Source organism: Coregonus clupeaformis, chromosome 10 (genome assembly GCF_020615455.1).
Source record: "Coregonus clupeaformis isolate EN_2021a chromosome 10, ASM2061545v1, whole genome shotgun sequence".
In the NCBI taxonomy this organism is placed as follows: Eukaryota; Metazoa; Chordata; class Actinopteri; order Salmoniformes; family Salmonidae; genus Coregonus; species Coregonus clupeaformis.
Window position 1 is genome coordinate 49,411,344 of NC_059201.1, and position 20,869 is coordinate 49,432,212.

At 46.4% G+C, this 20,869-nt stretch overlaps 1 protein-coding gene across 1 annotated transcript in view; it reads left to right on the top strand.

Annotated features, from left to right (window-relative positions):
- Positions 1–20,869, top strand: part of LOC123491623 (plexin-B1-like) — a 113,104-nt gene that overhangs the window by 88,731 nt on the left and 3,504 nt on the right. Inside the window, exons 18-37 of the mRNA XM_045223063.1 lie at positions 191–342; positions 431–673; positions 883–1,059; positions 1,300–1,528; positions 3,336–3,581; positions 4,009–4,194; positions 5,744–5,892; positions 6,059–6,159; positions 13,245–13,462; positions 13,850–14,028; positions 14,155–14,221; positions 14,883–15,029; positions 15,325–15,490; positions 15,714–15,817; positions 16,067–16,151; positions 18,088–18,254; positions 18,407–18,567; positions 19,941–20,088; positions 20,236–20,376; positions 20,704–20,778. Of these exons, the coding sequence (XP_045078998.1) occupies positions 191–342; positions 431–673; positions 883–1,059; positions 1,300–1,528; positions 3,336–3,581; positions 4,009–4,194; positions 5,744–5,892; positions 6,059–6,159; positions 13,245–13,462; positions 13,850–14,028; positions 14,155–14,221; positions 14,883–15,029; positions 15,325–15,490; positions 15,714–15,817; positions 16,067–16,151; positions 18,088–18,254; positions 18,407–18,567; positions 19,941–20,088; positions 20,236–20,376; positions 20,704–20,778 (3,141 nt within the window). The remainder of the gene's footprint in view (positions 1–190; positions 343–430; positions 674–882; positions 1,060–1,299; positions 1,529–3,335; positions 3,582–4,008; positions 4,195–5,743; positions 5,893–6,058; positions 6,160–13,244; positions 13,463–13,849; positions 14,029–14,154; positions 14,222–14,882; positions 15,030–15,324; positions 15,491–15,713; positions 15,818–16,066; positions 16,152–18,087; positions 18,255–18,406; positions 18,568–19,940; positions 20,089–20,235; positions 20,377–20,703; positions 20,779–20,869) is intronic.

The window sequence follows — 20,869 nt, forward strand, 5'->3', positions numbered from 1 at the left end:
TCAACTTATGAACTAACTAACTTAGTTTTCTAACGTTCTAGTTTTCTATCTATCACAATTTGCTCAGTTTATCTTCACTAGAATATTTGATAGTCCTATATAGAGATATGAGTAATATATAGAGATATCTTAATAGTGTTGAGGCTTATGTTGGAGGATATGTTTGAATCCCCCCCCCCCCCCGTGTTAGATCGAGCCCCTGTCAGGTCTGGTGGAGGGGGGCACGGTGGTGACCATCTCAGGGTCAAACCTGGGCCAGAAGGCTGAGGACATTCTGCACTCTGTCACTGTGGCTGGGGTTTCCTGCTCTGTCATCCCCCACCTCTACGAGGTCTCCTCCAGGTAAGGACTGTAAATGAGAGTGTGTGTGTGAGATGACTATTTCTATGATGCATTGTCTTACATCTGTGTGTTTGTGTGTTTTCTGTAGGATCGTGTGTAAGACTGAAGCCAGCGGGGGAGAGAAGATGGGCCAGGTGTCAGTAGAAGTGAGCGGGGGAGAGTTTGGCCTCTCCAGCCAGAGGTTCAGTTACCAGGACCCGTTTGTGATGGAGGTGTCCCCCCAGAGGGGTCCCATGGCGGGGGGATCATCCCTTACCATCACTGGGAGGAACCTGCTCACAGGACGCCCTTCTGACATCACTGTCACTGTGGGAGGAGTGCCCTGTGTCATGTGAGTGATAATGAATCACACACTCATGAACACACACATTCATTAATACAGACACATAGACACAAGCACACTCATTCATAAGTATGCACATTCATACGCACAAACACACACACACACAGAGCCATTGATACATTATCCTATTAGCAGTATTGTAGAACTTCTCGGTTCTCAACTACCCTCCCTCTCCTCCTGTTCTCTCCTCCCCCCAGTTTGTCAAAGGTCCAGGAGGGCAGTGTGGTGTGTGTGACGGGCAGCAGCAATGGGACGGGAGAGCACCGCGTGACGCTTCGCTATGGCAACAGCCAGCGCCACCTCCACGAGTCGGCCTACCGCTACACCCCCAACCCCAACATCACCCAGGCCGCGCCCGCCAAGAGCTTCCTCAGGTGTGTGTGTGTTTGGCCCCACTCCTACACAGAAACTGTATATTTCAGAAGCCTAGAATTGGGTATGACCATAGAAATTGAATTAGAAGAAGGGGCAAAGACCCTTAGATCACGTCAATTAGACTGAAACACTTGGAGACACTGAATATGGCCACCGATCCACCAAACATAGAACATAGTGCAAGTTTCCTTCAGACCAGTGTTATGACACATCTCCTCCCCCTCTCTCTCTCTCTGTAGCGGTGGTCGTCTGGTCTTCGTGTCTGGCCATAACCTGGATGTGGTGCAGGAACCTAGGATGTTGGTGACCGTGTCCCCCTATGAGTCAATCGGCCAGAGGAAGAGAAGGAGGAGGAGGAGGAGTGGAGGAGAAAGGGAGGAAGAGACTGAGGACAAGGTGCTGTTGAGGCATCGCAGGATCGTCCCGGAGCCCGATTGCCCCGGCGACCCCCTATGCTCCATCAAACAGGTGTGTGGATAGGGAGAGTGTGTGTGTGTGTGTGTTGTCATCTTTATGGTAGTTGTAACTGAGGAAGGAATAACATTCTGACTGTGTCAGGCTTTCCTCACTCAATGAAATCCCTATCGCTCTCCCTCTCCCGTCCCTCTCCCCCCCCTCTCCCCTCCCTCTCCCCTCCCTTTCCCTCTCCCCCTCCCGCACCTCTCCCTCTCCCCCTCCCGCACCTCTCCCTCTGCCCTCTATCCTGGGCAGTGTTGGGATTAACATGAAAAGGTAATATTACGTATTACTTGTTACATGGGGGGAAAAGTAACTTGTTCCATTACAATATTACTTTGCACAGAAAGTAACGCGTTACATTACTTTGCGTTACTTCCATGAACACAATCTCAAAACCTCACTGTTTGTTTGTCTGTCAGAGGGAGCGAGGCGAGCTACAAACGCTCTACCAAAGATAGGCTACTAATGTCATCTAATTCATTCAAAAATAATCTTCAACCCGATCAGAAACATCTTGATCACAACTTTTATTTCCTAATTGGTGTAGCCTGATGTATTCACTGGTGCATTTATGTCCGAATTTTGCAGAACATTTGCGGTACATATTATACATTTACATTTTAGTCATTTAGCAGACGCTCTTATCCAGAGCGACTTACAGTTAGTGAATACATATATATATATATTTTTTATACTGGCCCCCCGTGGGAATCGAACCCACAACCCTGGCGTTGCAAACGCCATGCTCTATCAACTGAGCTACATCCCTAGGATACACCCATAGCATGGCCCCTCCGTGACACAAGATAATATTTTATGCACACGTGAAATATAGGCTAAGCACTGTTGTTTTCATCCATTTACGAGACAAGAAAAAAATATATTTCTGTAATGTCAACCATCAATAATTTCATGTAGCCTCTTTTGGTTTGATAGAAAACAAGTTGTCCCAGTTGATAGCCTAATCCACAACACTGCAGCCATACGGTATGTGCCAGCGCACTGATCATGAAATTGAAAGCCTGTTATCTATAGAATGCGCGATGATAATGTATATAAATAGGCATACAAAATTAGTAGTAGACAAGGCTATTTGCTGAATCATTTCATGATTACGGATCACTTGGAACTGCTGTCAGAAGTTCCGGTGGGAAAGTTAGTTCATTTTTTGTATTTTTAGCCTAATGAATAGATTTTTTTTTCTATAAATAGAAAGACCCTTTGGTCTATACTTATGTCATCCTATGAAATTGATTGTTATGTTGCACAGCCAAACCTAATATAAACTAAACCTCTGTACAGATTATTTATTTTTATTCAAAATCTTTCCTTCCAGCCGCCAGTGCTACTGTTGGGTAGCTAGACGGCACACTTGCCACTAGATGGTGAAGCCAAAGATAATGGTGTTCCTATTACAGAAGCTGTCAATGGCAATCAGAGGTGCGCCCTCTATCCATTTTATGGACAGCTGTCGTGACAATTCTCCAAAATGCTTTCTCTGCTCGCTCGAGAACTAAATGAGGAAACAAGCCGAGATCAGATCATAGAAACACCACGCCTGGTGGGGAAATATTTTCTTAAAGTAACGTGAAGGTAACTGTAATAATATTACCATTTAAATTTGTTTTGTACTCTGTTACTCATTAAAGTAATCTGATTACTGTAACGCGTTACTTCTGTAACACTTTACCCCCAACACTGATCCTAGATTGCTAAAAACAAGCACTCTTTGACAACTGTCGATGTAAAAAGAGCGTTATAAATACATTTAATTTATTGATATCCCCTCCCCCTCCTCTCTATCTCCCCCCTTCAGTACATAGAGCGCTGCGAGGTCAACTCCTCCAGTCTGATCCTGTGTCGGAGCCCAGCGGTGGAGCCCTCGGTGTGGGGCTCGCGGGTGGACGTGGCCTTTCTCCTGGACAACCTAGTGTTCCCGTTCGGTGCCGTCAGCCCCCAGGGGGCCTTCAGCTATGAGCCCAACCCTGTGCTGCACCCGCTCAACCAGCAGGAGCCCCTCAAGCCCTACCGCTACAACCCAGGAAGCTTCATTCAGCTGGAGGTTAGCATTAGCTGCTACCTGCCACTCTCAACTTGTTAAATTAGCTGCTGGAGGCTAGCCAGCTTTCAGGCTAACGGCATGTACAGTTGACAGCTGGATTAGCATTAACCGCTAGCTAGTACTATAAAGCCAAGGCAAATGGATAGAATGTAAAAAGAAAAATGTTTACTTTCCACTCAACTGGTATTTAGAGAGAGGTCTCCTGGAAGGCCTTGCAGCTGAAATCTGCAGTCAGAAATAAAACGCTTTCATTCTGTCCCCCTGGCTGGAGTTTAGGAGAAGGCTAGACTCCCATGAGAGATGGGGGAAATAGAGGATGGAAATAGAGGAATGTTCCGAAGACGAGGCTGGGAATGCAAAAGTTTTGATTCAAGCATGATGCTCAATGTGGTAATATCGTCTATATTTCTCCCTCCCCCCTCCATAGGGTGAGAACTTGGACCTGGCCATCTCTAAGGAGGAGGTGGTGGTACTGGTGGGGGAGGGTGTATGTTCCGTGAAGACCCTCACCAGGAACCACCTGTACTGCGAGCCCCCGCCCCAGCAGCCCGTCCCGGGACCTCCCAACGGCGGCAGGAAGCGCGAGGGCGCCGACACACTGCCCGAGTTCACCGTAAGTCCACCTTACTATTGCCGTTTCACACTTTTGTTCCAAACAGACAAAAACACACATTTCAAAACACACTGTCCCAAAGATTGACATTTCCCCAAAATACAGTTCAATACACAAGAACAACAAGAGAGTCCATTCCAACACAATAGTACTCTTTTCACACTACTGTGCTGACCAAAACTGTAGTGTGCTGGCTTGGATTCTTTTCACTTTGTCTTTTCCAGCATGGTTTCAGCAACTTTGGTGGATGGATGTGTAACCAGGCCAGCCCAGTACAGTTCCGCTTGGCTTGGTTTGTCCCTATAGTGTGAATCAGACAAAGGTTGACACACATCTCAGTAGTCTCAATTGGACTTCCAAGCCCCAGCTTGTACACGTTCTATATTGAACAGAAATATAAATGCAACATGTAAAGTGTTGGTCCCATGTGTCATGAGCTGAAATGCTCCGTATGCACACATTTTGTGCACAAATGTGTTTACATCCCTGTTAGTGAGCATTTCTCCTTTGCCAAGATAATCCATCCACCTGACAGGTGTGGCATATCAAGAAGCTGATTAAACAGCATGATCATTACACAGGTGCACCGCGTGCTGGGGACAATAAATAGCCACTCTAAAATGTGCAGTTTTGTCACACTACACAATGCCACAGTTGTCTCAAGTTTTGAGGGAGCGTGCAGTTGGCATGCTGACTGCAAGAAGGTCCACCAGAGCTGTTGCCAGAGAATTGAATGTTAATTTCTCTACCATCGTTTTTAGAGAATTTGGCAATACGTCCAACTGGCTTCACAACCACAGACCACGTGTAACCACGCCAGCCCAGGACCTCCACATCCGGCTTCTTCATCTGCGGGATTGTCTGAGACAAGCCACCAGGACAGCAGATGAAACTGTGGGTTTGCACAACCAAATAATTTACTGCACAAACTGTCAGAAACTGTCTCAGGGAAGCTCATCTGCGTGCTCGTCGTCCTCACTAGGGTCTTGACCTGACTGCAGTTCGGTGTCGTAACCGACTTCAGTGGGCAAATGCTCACCTTCAATGGCCACTGACACGCTCAATAAGTGTGCTCTTCACGGATTAATCCCGGTTTCAACTGTACCGGACAGATGGCAGAAAGCGTATATGGCGTTGTTTCGGCGAGCAGCTTGCTGATGTCAACGTTGTGAACAGAGTGTCCCATGGTGGTGGTGGGGTTATGGTATGGGCAGGCATAAGCTACGGACAACGAACACAATTGCATTTTATCGATGGCAATTTGAATGCACAGATACACCGTGACGAGATCCTGAGGCCCATTGTCGTGCCATTCATCCTCCACCATCACCTCATCTTTAAGCATGATGATGCACTGCCCCATGTCGCAAGGATCTGTACACAATTCCTTGAAGCTGAAAATGTCCAGTTCTTACATGGCCTGCATACTCACCAGACATATCACCCATTGAGCATGTTTGGGATGCTCTGGAACTACTTGTACAACATTTATATATTTGTTCAGTGTCACTCCAAAGCTGATGTGTGTGTGTGTGTGTGTGTGTTCCAGGTCCACATGGGCAACCTGAACTTCTCCCTGGGCAGGGTGCAATACGACACCCTCAGCCTGTCCACCTTCCCCCTGGAGGCCAAGATAGGGGTGGGCGTGGGGGCCTCCATTGTAGCCCTCATCGTCCTCATCATAGTGCTCATCTACAGGTACGTGTGTGTGAGGGGGGGTCGGGGTATGTGGGTGCAAGCATTTGCATTTGTTTACATTAAAATGTTGTACCTTGAGCTATGAGTGTAATTCTAATGTGTGTCTGTATGTGTGCTCTCACTCTGTCTGTCTGTCTGTCTGTCTGTCGGTCTGTCTGCCTGTCAGGAGGAAGAGTAAGCAGGCTCTGAGGGACTACAAGAAGGTTCAGATCCAGTTGGAGAACCTGGAGACCAGCGTGAGAGACCGTTGCAAGAAAGAGTTCACAGGTCAGACCTTAACACTATGACTAACAGACAGCGTTAGAGGAAGTGACAGAGAAAAAAACATTATTGTCCACACCAAAGTGTGGAATCTTGGCAGTACAGTCGTGGTCAAAAGTTGAGAATGACACAAATACTAATTTTCACAAAGTCTGCTGCCTCAGTTTTGATGATGGCAATTTGCATATACTCCAGAATGTCATGAAGAGTGATCAGATGAATTGCAATTAATTGCAAAGTTTGCCATGAAAATGAACTTAATCCCCAAAAAACATTTCCACTGCATTTCAGCCCTGCCACAAAAGGACCAGCTGTCATCATGTCAGTGATTATCTCGTTAACACAGGTGAGAGTGTTGACGAGGACAAGGCTGGAGATCACTCTGTCATGCTGATTGAGTTAGAATAACAGACTGCAAGCTTTAAAAGGAGGGTGGTGCTTGAAATCATTGTTCTTTCTCTGTTAACCATGGTTACCTGCAAGGAAACACGTGCCGTCATCATTGCTTTGCACAAAAAGGGCTTCACAGGCAAGGACATTGCTACTAGTAAGATTGCACCTAAATCAACCATTTATCGGATCATTAAGAACTTCAAGGAGAGAGGTTCAATTGTTGTGAAGAAGGCGTCAGGGCGCCCAAGAAAGTCCAGCAAGCGCCAGGACCGTCTCCTAAAGTTGATTCAGCTGCGCGATCGGGGCACCACCAGTGCAGAGCTTGCTCAGGAATGGCAGCAGGCAGGTGCGAGTGCATCTGCACACACAGTGAGGCGAAGACTTTTGGAGGATGGCCTGGTGTCAAGAAGGGCAGCAAAGAAGACACTTCTCTCCAGGAAAAACATCAGGGACAGACAGATATTCTGCAAAAGGTACAGGGATTGGACTGCTGAGGACTGGGGTAAAGTCATTTCCTCTGATGAATCCCCTTTCCGATAGTTTGGGGCATCCGGAAAACACCTTGTCCGGAGAAGACAAGGTGAGCGCTACCATCAGTCCTGTGTCATGTCAACAGTAAAGCATCCTGAGACCATTCATGTGTGGGGTTGCTTCTCAGCCAAGGGAGTGGGCTCACTCACAATTTTGCCTAAGAACACAGCCATGAATAAAGAATGGTACCAACACATCCTCCGAGAGCAACTTCTCCCAACCATCCAAGAACAGTTTGGTGACGACCAATGCCTTTTCCAGCATGATGGAGCACCTTGCCATAAGGCAAAAGTGATAACTAAGTCGCTCGGGGAACAAAACATTGAAATGTTGGGTCCATGGCCAGGAAACTCCCCAGACCTTAATCCCATTGAGAACTTGTGGTCGATCCTCAAGAGGCGGGTGGACAAACAAAAACCCACAAATTCTGACAAACTCCAAGCATTGATTATGCAAGAATGGGCTGCCATCAGTCAGGATGTGGCCCAGAAGTTAATTGACAGCATGCCAGGGCGGATTGCAGAGGTCTTGAAAAAGAAGGGTCAACACTGCAAATATTGACTCTTTGCATAAACTTAATGTAATTGTCAATAAAAGCCTTTGACACTTATGGAATGCTTGTAATTATACTTCAGTATACCATAGTAACATCTGACAAAAATATCTCATAACACTGAAGCAGTGAACTTTGTGAAGACCAACACTTGTGTCATTCTCAAAACTTTGACCACGACTGTACAGGAAATTAGGGCTGGGTGATATGGCCAATATGTCATCAAGATATTTTTCACTTTTATGACGGTATTTCACAGTAGGTTTTTGAATAATGAAAGTTCTAAATATGCTTTATGAGTAGTTCATGACCCCTAGGGTGGCAGCACTTAAATTATACTTTTTCAACGGGGCTTTCTTCATTCTGATTGTTTTATACTGTTCAATCCAACTTCAACCAACAATTATGTTGAGCATTTTCAAAAAATCTAGGCCTAATTAATTGGTGAACTGTTGGAATCATGGAAATAGAATGCTTATTCTAATGCCATAGTTGGAATATAGTGAGCAGGCACTTTGAGCATGGTGAGTGTTTGAGGGATGGGGGCAAGGCTTGATGTAGTGAAGCGTATGGGGAAGCAGCATACAGGAGGAGAGGGAGAGAGATGACTTGAGTAAACTATCAAAATGGACGTATCACGTTTAACAATTAAAATACTGTTATAGAAGGTAAAGTAAAAACCCAAACCGGTCCGTGCATCAAAACCGGTGCATGGTAAAATACGAGTTCCCTAAGGGAAGTTTCTCATGGCTATCGGGGGGGGGTGACCCTTTTACATTTACATTTTAGTCATTTAGCAGACGCTCTTATCCAGAGCGACTTACAGGAGCAATTAGGGTTAAGTGCCTTGCTCAAGGGCACATTTACGTCATTTAGCAGACGCTCTTATCCAGAGCGACTCACCAATTGGTGCGTTCACCCTATAGCCAGTGGGATAACCACTTTACAATTTTGGGGGGGTAGAAGGATTACTTTATCCTATCCCAGGTATTCCTTAAAGAGGTGGGGTTTCAAATGCCTCCGGAAGGTGGTGAGTGACTCCGCTGTCCTGGCGTCGTGAGGGAGCTTGTTCCACCATTGGGGTGCCAGAGCAGCGAACAGTTTTGACTGGGCTGAGCGGGAACTATGCTTCCGCAGAGGAAGGGGAGCCAGCAGGCCAGAGGTGGATGAACGCAATGCCCTCGTTTGGGTGTAGGGACTGATCAGAGCCCGAAGGTACAGAGGTGCCGTTCCCCTCACTGCTCCATAGGCAAGCACCATGGTCTTGTAGCGGATGCGAGCTTCAACTGGAAGCCAGTGGAGTGTGCGGAGGAGGGGGGTGACGTGAGAGAACTTGGGAAGGTTGAACACCAGACGGGCTGCGGCATTCTGGATGAGTTGTAGGGGTTTAATGGCACAGGCAGGGAGGCCAGCCAACAGCGAGTTGCAGTAGTCCAGACGGGAGATGACAAGTGCCTGGATTAGGACCTGTGCCGCTTCCTGTGTAAGGCAGGGTCGTACTCTCCGAATGTTGTAGAGCATGAACCTGCAGGAGCGGGTCACCGCCTTGATGTTGGCGGAGAACGACAGGGTGTTGTCCAGGGTCACGCCTAGGCTCTTCGCACTCTGGGAGGAGGACACAGTGGAGTTGTCAACCGTGATGGCGAGATCATGGAACGGGCAGTCCTTCCCCGGGAGGAAGAGCAGCTCCGTCTTGCCAGGGTTCAGCTTGAGGTGGTGATCCGTCATCCATACTGATATGTCTGCCAGACATGCAGAGATGCGATTCGCCACCTGGTTATCAGAAAGGGGGAAAGGAGAAGATTAGTTGTGTATCGTCAGCGTAGCAATGATAGGAGAGGCCATGTGAGGATATGACAGAGCCAAGTGACTTGGTGTATAGGGAGAAAAGGAGAGGGCCTAGGACTGAGCCCTGGGGGACACCAGTGGTGAGAGCACGTGGTGCGGAGACAGCTTCTCGCCACGCCACTTGGTAGGAGCGACCGGTCAGGTAGGACGCAATCCAGGAGTGAGCCGCGCCGGAGATGCCCAGCTCGGAGAGGGTGGAGAGGAGGATCTGATGGTTCACAGTATCAAAGGCAGCAGACAGGTCTAGAAGGACAAGAGCAGAGGAGAGAGAGTTAGCTTTAGCAGTGCGGAGAGCCTCCGTGACACAGAGAAGAGCAGTCTCAGTTGAATGACCAGTCCTGAAACCTGACTGGTTTGGATCAAGAAGGTCATTCTGAGAGAGATAGCAAGAGAGTTGGCTAAAGACGGCACGCTCAATAGTTTTGGAAAGAAAAGAAAGAAGGGATACTGGTCTGTAGTTGTTGACATCAGTGGGATCGAGTGTTGGTTTCTTGAGAAGGGGAGCAACTCTCGCTCTCTTGAAGACGGAAGGGACATGGCCAGCGGTCAAGGATGAGTTGATCAGCGAGGTGAGGTAGGGGAGAAGGTCACCGGAGATGGTCTGGAGAAGAGAGGAGGGGATGGGGTCAAGCGGGCAGGTTGTTGGGCGGCCTGCAGTCACAAGTCGCAGGATTTTATCTGGAGAGAGAGGAGAGAAAGAAGTCAAAGCATAGGGTAGGGCAGTGTGAGTAGGACCAGCAGTGTCATTAGACTTAACAAACGAGGATCGAATGTCGTCAACCTTCTTTTCAAAGTGGTTGACGAAGTCATCCACAGAGAGAGAGGAGGGGGGGGCGGGGGGGAGGATTCAGGAGGGAGGAAAATGTGGCAAAGAGCTTCCTAGGGTTAGAGGCAGATGCTTGGAATTTAGAGTGGTAGAAAGTGGCCTTAGCAGCAGAAACAGATGAAGAAAATGTAGAGAGGAGGGAGTGAAAAGATGCCAGGTCGGCAGGGAGTTTAGTTTTCTTCCATTTCCGCTCCGCTGCCCGGAGCTCTGTTCTGTGAGCTCGCAATGAGTCATCAAGCCACGGAGCTGGAGGGGAGGACCGAGCCGGCCGGGAGGATAGGGGACACAGAGAGTCAAAGGATGCAGAAAGGGAGGAGAGGAGGGTTGAGGAGGCAGAATCAGGAGATTGGAGGGAGAAGGATTGAGCAGAGGGAAGAGATGATAGGATGGAAGAGGAGAGAGTAGTGGGAGAGAGAGAGCGAAGGTTGCGGCGGCGCATTACCATCTGTGTAGGGGCAGAGTGAGTAGTGTGGGAGGAGAGCGAGAGAGAAAAGGAAACAAAGTAGTGGTCGGAGACATGGAGGGGGAGTTGCAGTGAGATTAGTAGAAGAGCAGCATCTAGTAAAGATGAGGTCAAGCGTATTGCCTGCCTTGTGAGTAGGGGGACGGTGAGAGGGTGAGGTCAAAAGAGGAGAGAAGTGGAAAGAAGGAGGCAGAGAGAAATGAGTCAAATGTGGACATAGGGAGGTTGAAATCCCCCAAAACTGTGAGGGGTGAGCCATCCTCAGGAAAGGAACTTATCAAGGCGTCAAGCTCATTGATGAACTCTCCAAGGGAACCTGGAGGGCGATAGATGACAAGGATATTAAGCTTAAATGGGCTAGTGACTGTGACAGCATGGAATTCAAATGAGGAGATAGACAGATGGGTTAGGGGAAAAATTGAGAATGTCCACTTGGGAGAGATGAGGATTCCTGTGCCACCACCCCTCTGACCAGATGCTCTCGGGGTATGCGAGAACACATGGTCAGATGAGGAGAGAGCAGTAGGAGTAGCAGTGTTTTCAGTGGTAATCCATGTTTCCGTCAGCGCCAGGAAGTCGAGGGACTGGAGATTAGCATAGGCTGGGATGAAGTCAGCTTTGTTGGCAGCAGAACGGCAGTTCCAGAGGCTGCCTGAGACCTGGAACTCCAGGTGTGGGGTGCGTGCAGGGACCACCAGGTTAGAGAGGCAGCAGCCACGCGGTGTGGGGCGTTTGTGTAGCCTGTGCGGAGAGGAGAGAACAGGGATAGGCAGAGGCATAGTTGACAGGCTGCAACAGATGGCTACAATAATGCAGAGGAGATCGGGATGAAATGAACTGAACATCAGGGAAAGGAGAGAGCAGGCCTCCCTCACCAAAAAAAATAAATAAATATATAACTCTCCCACTTCCACCTCAGAAACTATAATTGTTTCACTGAACCACCCGAATAAAACTCTCCCAACTTCCACTTTAGAAATTAGAATTGTTGTAAGCTACAGCAGACTGTTATCAGTAGCTGTAATTAAGTACAGCAGCTACCAACCACCTAACGTTAATGCCTCGGATGAGGTTAGAAAAACAGCTGAATGGTAGCAGCTAGCTGGCTCAATCACAGGTACTCTCAAGCATGAAATAACATTGGAAACAGCTAACCACAGTTGCTAAGAGTTACCGGTAGCTACCCTCTAGCTAGCTAGCTTTGTTGGTCCAGGTAGTGGGTAAGCTAGCCTCGTGCTTCGCCTGGGCTCCGCCGAATAAAAATCCTTACCTACAATAATTACCTACAATAATAACCTACAATAACTACCGGAGTAAGCTACCTATAATACCAAACTACAATACCTACCTACAATCTAAATACATGGTTTAAGCTTAACTCAACACCATATAAGAAGCCAAGCTTACCTTTCATAACGCAGCAATGATTAAACGTTGGGTAGCTAGCACAAAGATATTGTATTTAGCTACCACAGCCTGCTGGTAGTGTTGGCTAGCTAGCAATGGCTACTGTGTTGACTTTGTTTGAAAAACGGCGTCGCTGTGAGCGAATGTAGCTGGCTAAAAGGATATTGTTTTTAGTTGCTACCGTTGCTAATAGAAACTCGCCAGCTAATCCAGGAGGTGAGTTAGCGAGCTAGCTTCGTGCTACATCCGGCACCGCCGAATACAAAAGTAACCTACAATAACTACACAACAGCTACCCGCAACAGCCCACGATGCCTACCTATACTACTTAATAATATACAGCCCACGATGCCTACCTATAGTACCTAACTACAATCTAAATACATAGTTTAAGCCTTACTCGACAAAGCCCAAGCTATGTATAAAGCCAAACTGGCAGACTGCAATCAGTAGCCGAAATTAGGTACAGCAGCTACCGACCACCTAACGTTAATGATAATGAGGTTAGAAAAAACAGCTGAAGGTGGCAGCTAGCTGGCTCAATTACAGGTACTCTTAAGCGTGAAATAACATTGGAAACAGCTAACCACCGTTGCTAAAAGTTACCGGTAGCTACCCTCTAGCTAGCTAGCTTTGTTGGTCCAGGTAGTGGGTAAGCTAGCCTCGTGCTTCGCCTGGGCTCCGCCGAATAAAATCCTTACCTACAATAATTACCTACAATAATAACCTACAATAACTACCGGAGTAAGCTACCTATAATACCAAACTACAAAACCTACCTACAAACTAAATACATGGTTTAAGCTTAACTCAACACCATAAACGAAGCCAAGCTTACCTCTCCTGCTAGAGAAAACACAACCTCTCCCGTCAGGTTTCCCTCTTTCTGTCCAATGATGTAATTTCTGGACAATATATCTGTCCATTTAGGTGACCCCTTTATGTTCTGCCTCTAAGGGGCCCTTTTTCGCCACTGACTTTCACTCAACCATTTATTAGATTGATCTGTGTTCCAAGGAAGGTCATACTCCCTTAACCGTTGCGCCCCTGACCCCTGACCCCCCACCCAGACCTGATGACGGAGATGATGGACATGTCCAGTGACCTGGTGGGCTCAGGCATTCCCTTCCTGGACTACCGGCGCTATGCCGAGCGGATTTTCTTCCCGGGCCACCGCGAGTCGCCCCTGCGGAGGGATCTGGACGTGCAGGAGTGTCGACGGGCCACAGTGGAGCAAGGCCTGGTGCAGCTCTCCAACCTGCTCAACAGCAAACTCTTCCTCACCAAGGTAGGGGGACAGTGGTGATGATATGCGATTCTTACCACGTTAGTGCACTTCTGAAAGTTTGTTTTAGACGAGTGGTTTTGAAGGAAAGCAGGCAAGGTGCAATGACTGTGATGAAGAACATTGGTAGTTGACCTAGCAAGACTTAGACCAGGATTTGAATTGTGTAGCCTATAACAGACTGGTCTAGTTTTATAACAAGGGAGAAAGAAAAAACACTCAAATTACAGAAGAGAACCATCCTCTTCTTCCTGAATACACCAGCCTCTTCTCGTTGAAATGTTATGGGAGAGTATTCATGGTTGATATTTGGCGGTCTCTCGATCCCTTTTTCTTTTTTTCTAACTCTGTCGTTCCTCTCTCTCCTCTTCCTCCATCCCTCCCTCCCAGTTCATCCATACTCTGGAGAGCCAGCGGACGTTCTCGCCTCGGGACCGGGCCTACGTGGCATCTCTCCTGACAGTGGCACTGCATGGTAAACTGGAGTACTTCACCGACATCCTCAAGACCCTCCTCAACGATCTAGTGGAGCAGTATGTGGCCAAGAACCCCAAACTCATGCTGCGGAGGTAAGATAGGAAAAGATGGAGAGTGGGGGTGTGTGGGTCAGGGGGTGGGGGGGGGGGGGTGGGTCAGGGGGTGGGATTGTGCTCCATCGACCTGTAACTGATTTTTAACATGTTGTCATTTTGCAGAACGGAGACAGTGGTGGAGAAGCTTCTGACCAACTGGATGTCCATCTGCCTCTACGCGTTCCTCAGGGTGAGTCGGCCCACATGAATTGAATTACTGCCACACAAAGAGGAGGAAATGATGGCCCCATTCCACAGGCAGCCCAATTCTGATTTTTTTTTGCCACTAATTGGTTTTATGACAGATCAGATCTTTTTGCCAATAATTGGGCAAAAGATCAGAATTGGGCTGCCTGCGTAAACACAGCCAATTGGACAGACATTATAGCCCCATTCTTTAGAAGTGCATTGTTGTGCATCATCTTCCTCCCTTCCTTGAAGTAATCATAGATGAGACACAATTGGACAGAAATAAAACGGCTCATTTCTAATCAGTGATTACTCCATGGAAAGGAGGAAGGAAGGATGCACTTTCAAATAATTTGAACGGGGCCTAGGCTTTATTCCAGGGGTGGGAATCTTAACTATGTCTTCCATGCCAGTTTGAAGCATACTTGGCGATCTATATCTTACCTGGGTCAAAATGCCTTGTAGCATTAGCATTTATTAGCGTAAAGGTAATTACTGTATGTTGGTAAATGTCGTGTCCTCATCTTTCCCAGGACAGTGATTATTAGCATGATGCTAATTGTTTACCTGATCGTTAGCATGGTTTACCTGATTTCTTAGCCTGATGCTAATTGTTTACCTGTTTCGCTAGCATGATGCTAACTGTTGTTGTTTCTCCCTAGGACTCTGCAGGCGAGTCCCTGTACATGTTGTTCAGGGCTATCAAACACCAGGTGGACAAGGGGCCAGTGGATGCGGTGACGGGAAAAGCAAAGTACACGCTCAACGACAATCGCCTGCTCCGAGAGGACGTGGAGTACAAGACCCTGGTGAGGATGCTCACACTCAGGGGTTCAGACACACTCACACAGACACACAAAGACACAAACACATTCAGATGTTCAGACACACACACATGCATTCAAGGGTTCAGACACACACTCACACACGTGCACTCAATCTAACCACACACACACTGTTATTTTTTTCCAGTGAAAAAACAGAGATAGATAAATAGATTATCCTAAGACTGATTTAAAAATTTGAAAAATATACATCCAAGAAAGTGTGCTTTGTGAGTGATTTGAAAGCTCATCCTCTCTCTCTTTCCTCACACTCTCCCAGACCCTGAACGTGTTGATGCAGGGTGGGGGGGTGAACGAGACCCAGCCGCTGCCCTCCAAGGTGCTGGACATAGACACCATCACCCAGGTGAAGGAGAAACTCCTGGACCAGGTCTACAAGGGCACCTCCTTCTCCCACCGGCCACACACAGACTCCCTGGACCTGGGTGAGAAGCACACACACACAGAAAGATGTGCACGTAGATACACACACTGCAGACACACACACACACACAAACAAAGATGCGCACACACACACATTCACGCAGATGCACACACACAGCCTCTTTTCGATCTCTCTCTTTTAATATAATTTTAGTGTTCTATAATATAGTGTTCTATTTAATTCTGTCTATAGCCCTGTCTAACATTGTGTGTGTGTTGTTTCAGAGTGGAGGTCCGGTGTAGCTGGTCATTTGATCCTGTCTGATGAAGACCTGACATCTGTTGTCCAGGGCAACTGGAAGCGCCTCAATACACTACAACACTACAAGGTCTGCACCCACACATTCATAGAGCCTTCCTAACGCTTCATAAAGAGTTTATAACACTCCGTAAAGTATTTGTAGAGCCTTTATAAAGCATTCATAATGGCTTTAAGATTTAACATTCACGTTTCTAAGCCTTTACTTAAAGGTGTGTCACTTCATTAACCCTTCATAAGCCTTCATAAGCCTTCATAGTGCATCCACTAACCATTTGAGAGATTTATAACAGTTGTTGTTGTTATTTTTGTGTGTCAGGTTCCAGACGGCGCAACAGTGGCTTTGGTCCCGCGCCACAGCAAACACATCCACCACGACAATCATGACTACGTAGCAGGGGAAAGTGAGTTCCAGTTGCATTTTAGTTCCTCTCTCTCTCTCTCTCTCTGGGAAATGTCTTGTTGTTCCTCTATAGTGCGCAGCCAAACTATAGTGGCTTGCGAAAGTATTCACCCCCCTTGGCATTTTTCTTATTTTGTTGCCTTGTTGCCTTTTTGGGGGTTTGTATCATTTGATTTACACAACATGCCTACCACTTTGAAGATGCAAAATATTTTTTCTTGTGAAACAAACAAGTAATAAGACAGAAAAACAGACAACTTGAGCGTGCATAACTATTCACCCCCCCCCCAAGTCAATATTTGTAGAGCCACTTTTTGCAGCAATTACAGCAAAAAAAAAAAAAAAAAGTCTCTTGGTATGTCTCTATAAGCTTGGCACATCTAGCCACTGGGATTTCTGCCCATTCTTCAAGGCAAAACTGCTCCAGCTCCTTCAAGTTGGATGGGTTCTGCTGGTGTACAGCAATCTTTAAGTCATACCACATATTCTCAATTGGATTGAGGTCTGGGCTTTGACTAGGCCATTACAAGACATTTAAATGTTTCCCCTTAAACCACTCGAGTGTTGTTTTAGCAGTATGCTTAGGGTCATTGTCCAGCTGGAAGGTGAACCTCCGTCCCAGTCTCAAATCTCTGGAAGACTGAAACAGGTTTCCCTCAAGAATTTCCCTGTATTTAGCGCCATCCATCATTCCTTCAATTCTGACCAGTTTCCCAGTCCCTGCCGATGAAAAACATCCCCACAGCATGATGCTGCCATCACCATGCTTCACTGTGGGGATGGTGTTTTCGGGGTGATGAGAGGTGTTGGGTTTGTGCCAGACATAACGTTTTCCTTGATGGCCAAAAAGCTCAATTTTAGTCTCATCTGACCAGAGTACCTTCTTCCATATGTTTGGGGAGTCTCCCACATGCCTTTTGGCCAACACCAAACGTGTTTGCTTATTTTGTTCTTTAAGCAATTGCTTTTTTCTGGCCACTCTTCCGTAAAGCCCATCTCTGTGGAGTGTATGGCTTAAAGTGGTCCTATGGACAGATAGGACCACTTTAAGCCATACATAACCCTCCTTCAGGGTTATTTTTGGTCTCTTTGTTGCCTCTCTGATTAATGCCCTCGTCTGGTCCGTGAGTTTTGGCGGGCAACCCTCTCTTGGCAGGTTTGTTGTGGTGCCATATTCTTTCCATTTTTTTATTAATGGATTGAATGGTGCTCCTGGGATGTTCAAAGTTTCAGATATTTTTTTATAACCCAAGCCTGATCTGTACTTCTCCACAACTTTGTTCTTGACCTGTTTGGAGAGCTCCTTGGTCTTCATGGTGCCGCTTGCTTCTTGGTGCCCCCTTGCTTAGTGGTGTTGCAGACTCTGGGGCCTTTCAGAACAGGTGTGTATATATACTGAGATCATGTGACAGATCATGTGACACTTAGATTGCACACAGGTGGACTTTATTTAACTAATTATGTGACTTCTGAAGGTAATTGGTTGCACCAGATCTTATTTAGGGGCTTCATAGCAAAGGGGGTGAATACATATGCACGCACCACTTTTCTGTTATTTTAGTTTTTTGAATTTTTTGAAACAAGTAATTTTTTTTCATTTCACTTCACCAATTTGGACTATTTTGTGTATGTCCATTACATGAAATCCAAATAAAAATCCATTTAAATTACAGGTTGTAATGCAACAAAATAGGAAAAACGCCAAGGGGGATGAATACTTTCGCAAGGCACTGTAGCTATATGACCAGTTTCTTCCACCTACGTTTTTGTAGAATAAGTATAAATGTATCTCATCTTGTGAAAGGCCACTAGGCTGAAACGTTGACTCCAATGTTCACTTTTGTGGACATGGAATAAAAGATACCAGATAAACATTTTGGTTTTTTTATATTCTTTCTCAACCCTTCTCCTTTCTTTTCTCCCCCTCCCTCGTTCAGAGACGCCCATGCTGGAGGATGCGGACGAGGGCGGGGTGAGGCTGTGGCACCTGGTCAAGGCCAGTGATGAGCCCGAGCTACCCAAGCACCGCCGGGGCAGCGTGAGGGAGAGGGAGAGGGCCAAGGCTATACCAGAGATCTACCTCACACGCCTGCTCTCTATGAAGGTAGATACTGGATGCACACAGACACACACGCATTGCATGTACACATACACACTAAGAATCAAGTGAAGAGTCAGATACTGTAGAGACACACACACCCTTCCACCCACTTTCAAACCCTAACCTTTTCCCCATCTTCCACCCTCCCTCCACAGGGAACTCTGCAGAAGTTTGTAGACGATCTGTTCACGGTGATCCTGTCCACCAGTCGTCCCGTTCCGCTGGCAGTCAAGTACTTCTTTGACCTGCTGGATGACCAGGCGCAACACCACGCCATCACTGACCCTGAGACCATCCACATCTGGAAGACCAACAGGTACACACACACACACACTGATGCAGACGCATGGCACACACAAGTGCCTACACACATAACAAGTATGAACATAGATTCAATCACACACATATACACACACACTTATCCCGATGCCGTTCACATCTGGAAGATCAACATGTTTGTCTTTGTGAGTGTGTGTGTGTATGTTTGTATGTGGTCTGGTGATATGATATGTATCTAACAGCCGAATCAGATTGCTGCCTGTTCTTAGTAAACTGATGGAGAGAATTGTATTTGACCAATAGAACCCAGAGAGTGTTCTTCAATGGAAGCTTCTCTAACATTATAAATATACAGTGCCTCAGGGCAGTTGCCTTGGGCCATCACTCTTCTCTATTTTTACAAATGATTTGCCACTGGTCTTACACAACGCTAGAATGATTATGTATGTGGATGACCCAAAGCCAGTGAGCTCACTGAAATTCTAAATAAGGAGTTACAGTCAGTATCAGAATGGGTGATTAATAATAAACTGGTCTTAAATACATCTAAAACTAAAAGCATTGTATTTGGTTCAAAACATTCTCTAAGACCTAAACCTCAACTGGAGTTGTGCCTAAAGGGTGTGACCATTGAACAAGTTGAGGAAGCTAAACTCCTAGGCATAATATTGGATGGTCAATTATCATGGTCAAGTCATATTGACAAAGTTATTGTCTGTCTGTTAAAAAAATGTGTTCTGCGTTTTTTACACAAAAATCAACTGTACTAGTTGTTCAGGCTCTGGTCTTGTCCCATCTTGATTACTGTCCGGTAATATGGTCAAGTGCAGCAAATCAAGACCTAGCAAAGCTGCAGCTGGTTCAAAACAGAGCAGCACGCTTTGCCCTTAACTGCACATACAGAACGAACATCAACAACATGCATGCCAGTATTTCCCGGTTGAGGGTTGTCGAGATACTAACTGCTTCTCCTAGTTTTTATGAGATATATTACTGTAATGACAATTCCAGATTGTCTGCATAACATTCAGCTCAGACACCCATACATACCCCACAAGACATGCCACCAGGGGTCTCGTCACAGTCCCCAAAACGAATTCACGGCAACGCACAGTATTACACAGAGCCATGATCGCATTGAACTCCCATCTCCAATTACTCAAGCAAACAGCAAAAAAAACGGATTAAACGTCTTATGGAACGGTGGGGACTGTGAGGGGACACAAACAAACACGCATACACAGACACACTAACACACCATTTTTCGTTGTATTGTTTGTATATCGTTGTATAGAGTAGCTACTGCTTCTGTTAAAGATCATGGGGATCCAAATAAACAAATATATATGTAGCATGTGAACATGACAATAACAGTTCTGTAACGCTGTTTCCCTCCCTCCCTGCCTCCAGTTTGCCCCTGAGGTTCTGGATCAACATTGTGAAGAACCCCCAGTTCATCTTTGACGTCCAGCCCTCGGACCACGTGGACGCCGTGCTGACGGTCATCTCCCAGACCTTCATGGACTCCTGCACCACTGCTGAGCACAAGCTGGGCAGGGTTAGAGAGGGAGAGAGACGGATAGGGAGGGATGGGACCAAGGGGGGTGTCGGAAGTATTGACTTGGCCATGGGAGACGATGGAAGGTGGAGGATGTGATTCTTTATAACTGGTTATCTCTCTCCTTCCCTCCGTCTCTCTCTCCAGGATTCACCAATCAACAAACTGCTGTATGCCCGAGACATCCCCCGTTACAAGCAGATGGTGGAAAGGTACTACGCTGACATCAGACAGACCATCTCTGCCAGTGACCAGGAGATGAACTCAGCTCTAGCAGAACTTTCCAGGGTGGGTCTTTTTCTTCAGTTTATCCGTTCAGTAAACACTGTATTGTTCCTTTAAAGGGATAGTTCTCCCAAAAGTGATATTCGCAAAAGTGGTCTTCCCATCATCACAGTTTTTGCTCTGTACTGAAAGTGCTCCATCTTGAAAACTTGACTGCTGACATTTTTTTCCATGTTTTATTTTGGAACAAATACCAAAGAACAAAGTTTGAGTGAACTATCCCTTTCATCTGTTCTTTGTCCTATTGTTAATTTAACCTATATTAGCACATTTTCAAATAAGCTTATTATTTATTTGTAATGACTTGGAAATGTGTTTTTTTCTTCCCAGAATTACTCAGGAGAGTTGAATTACCTTGTTGCCCTGCACGAGTTGTACAAGTACATCAACAAATACTATGACCAGGTGAGTTTTCATTCAGTCGCTTGTCTGGTTGGATGGAATAACGAATCAGAGTTGTCTTTGGTTTACCTTGCACCTGCTCTAAACTGGATTT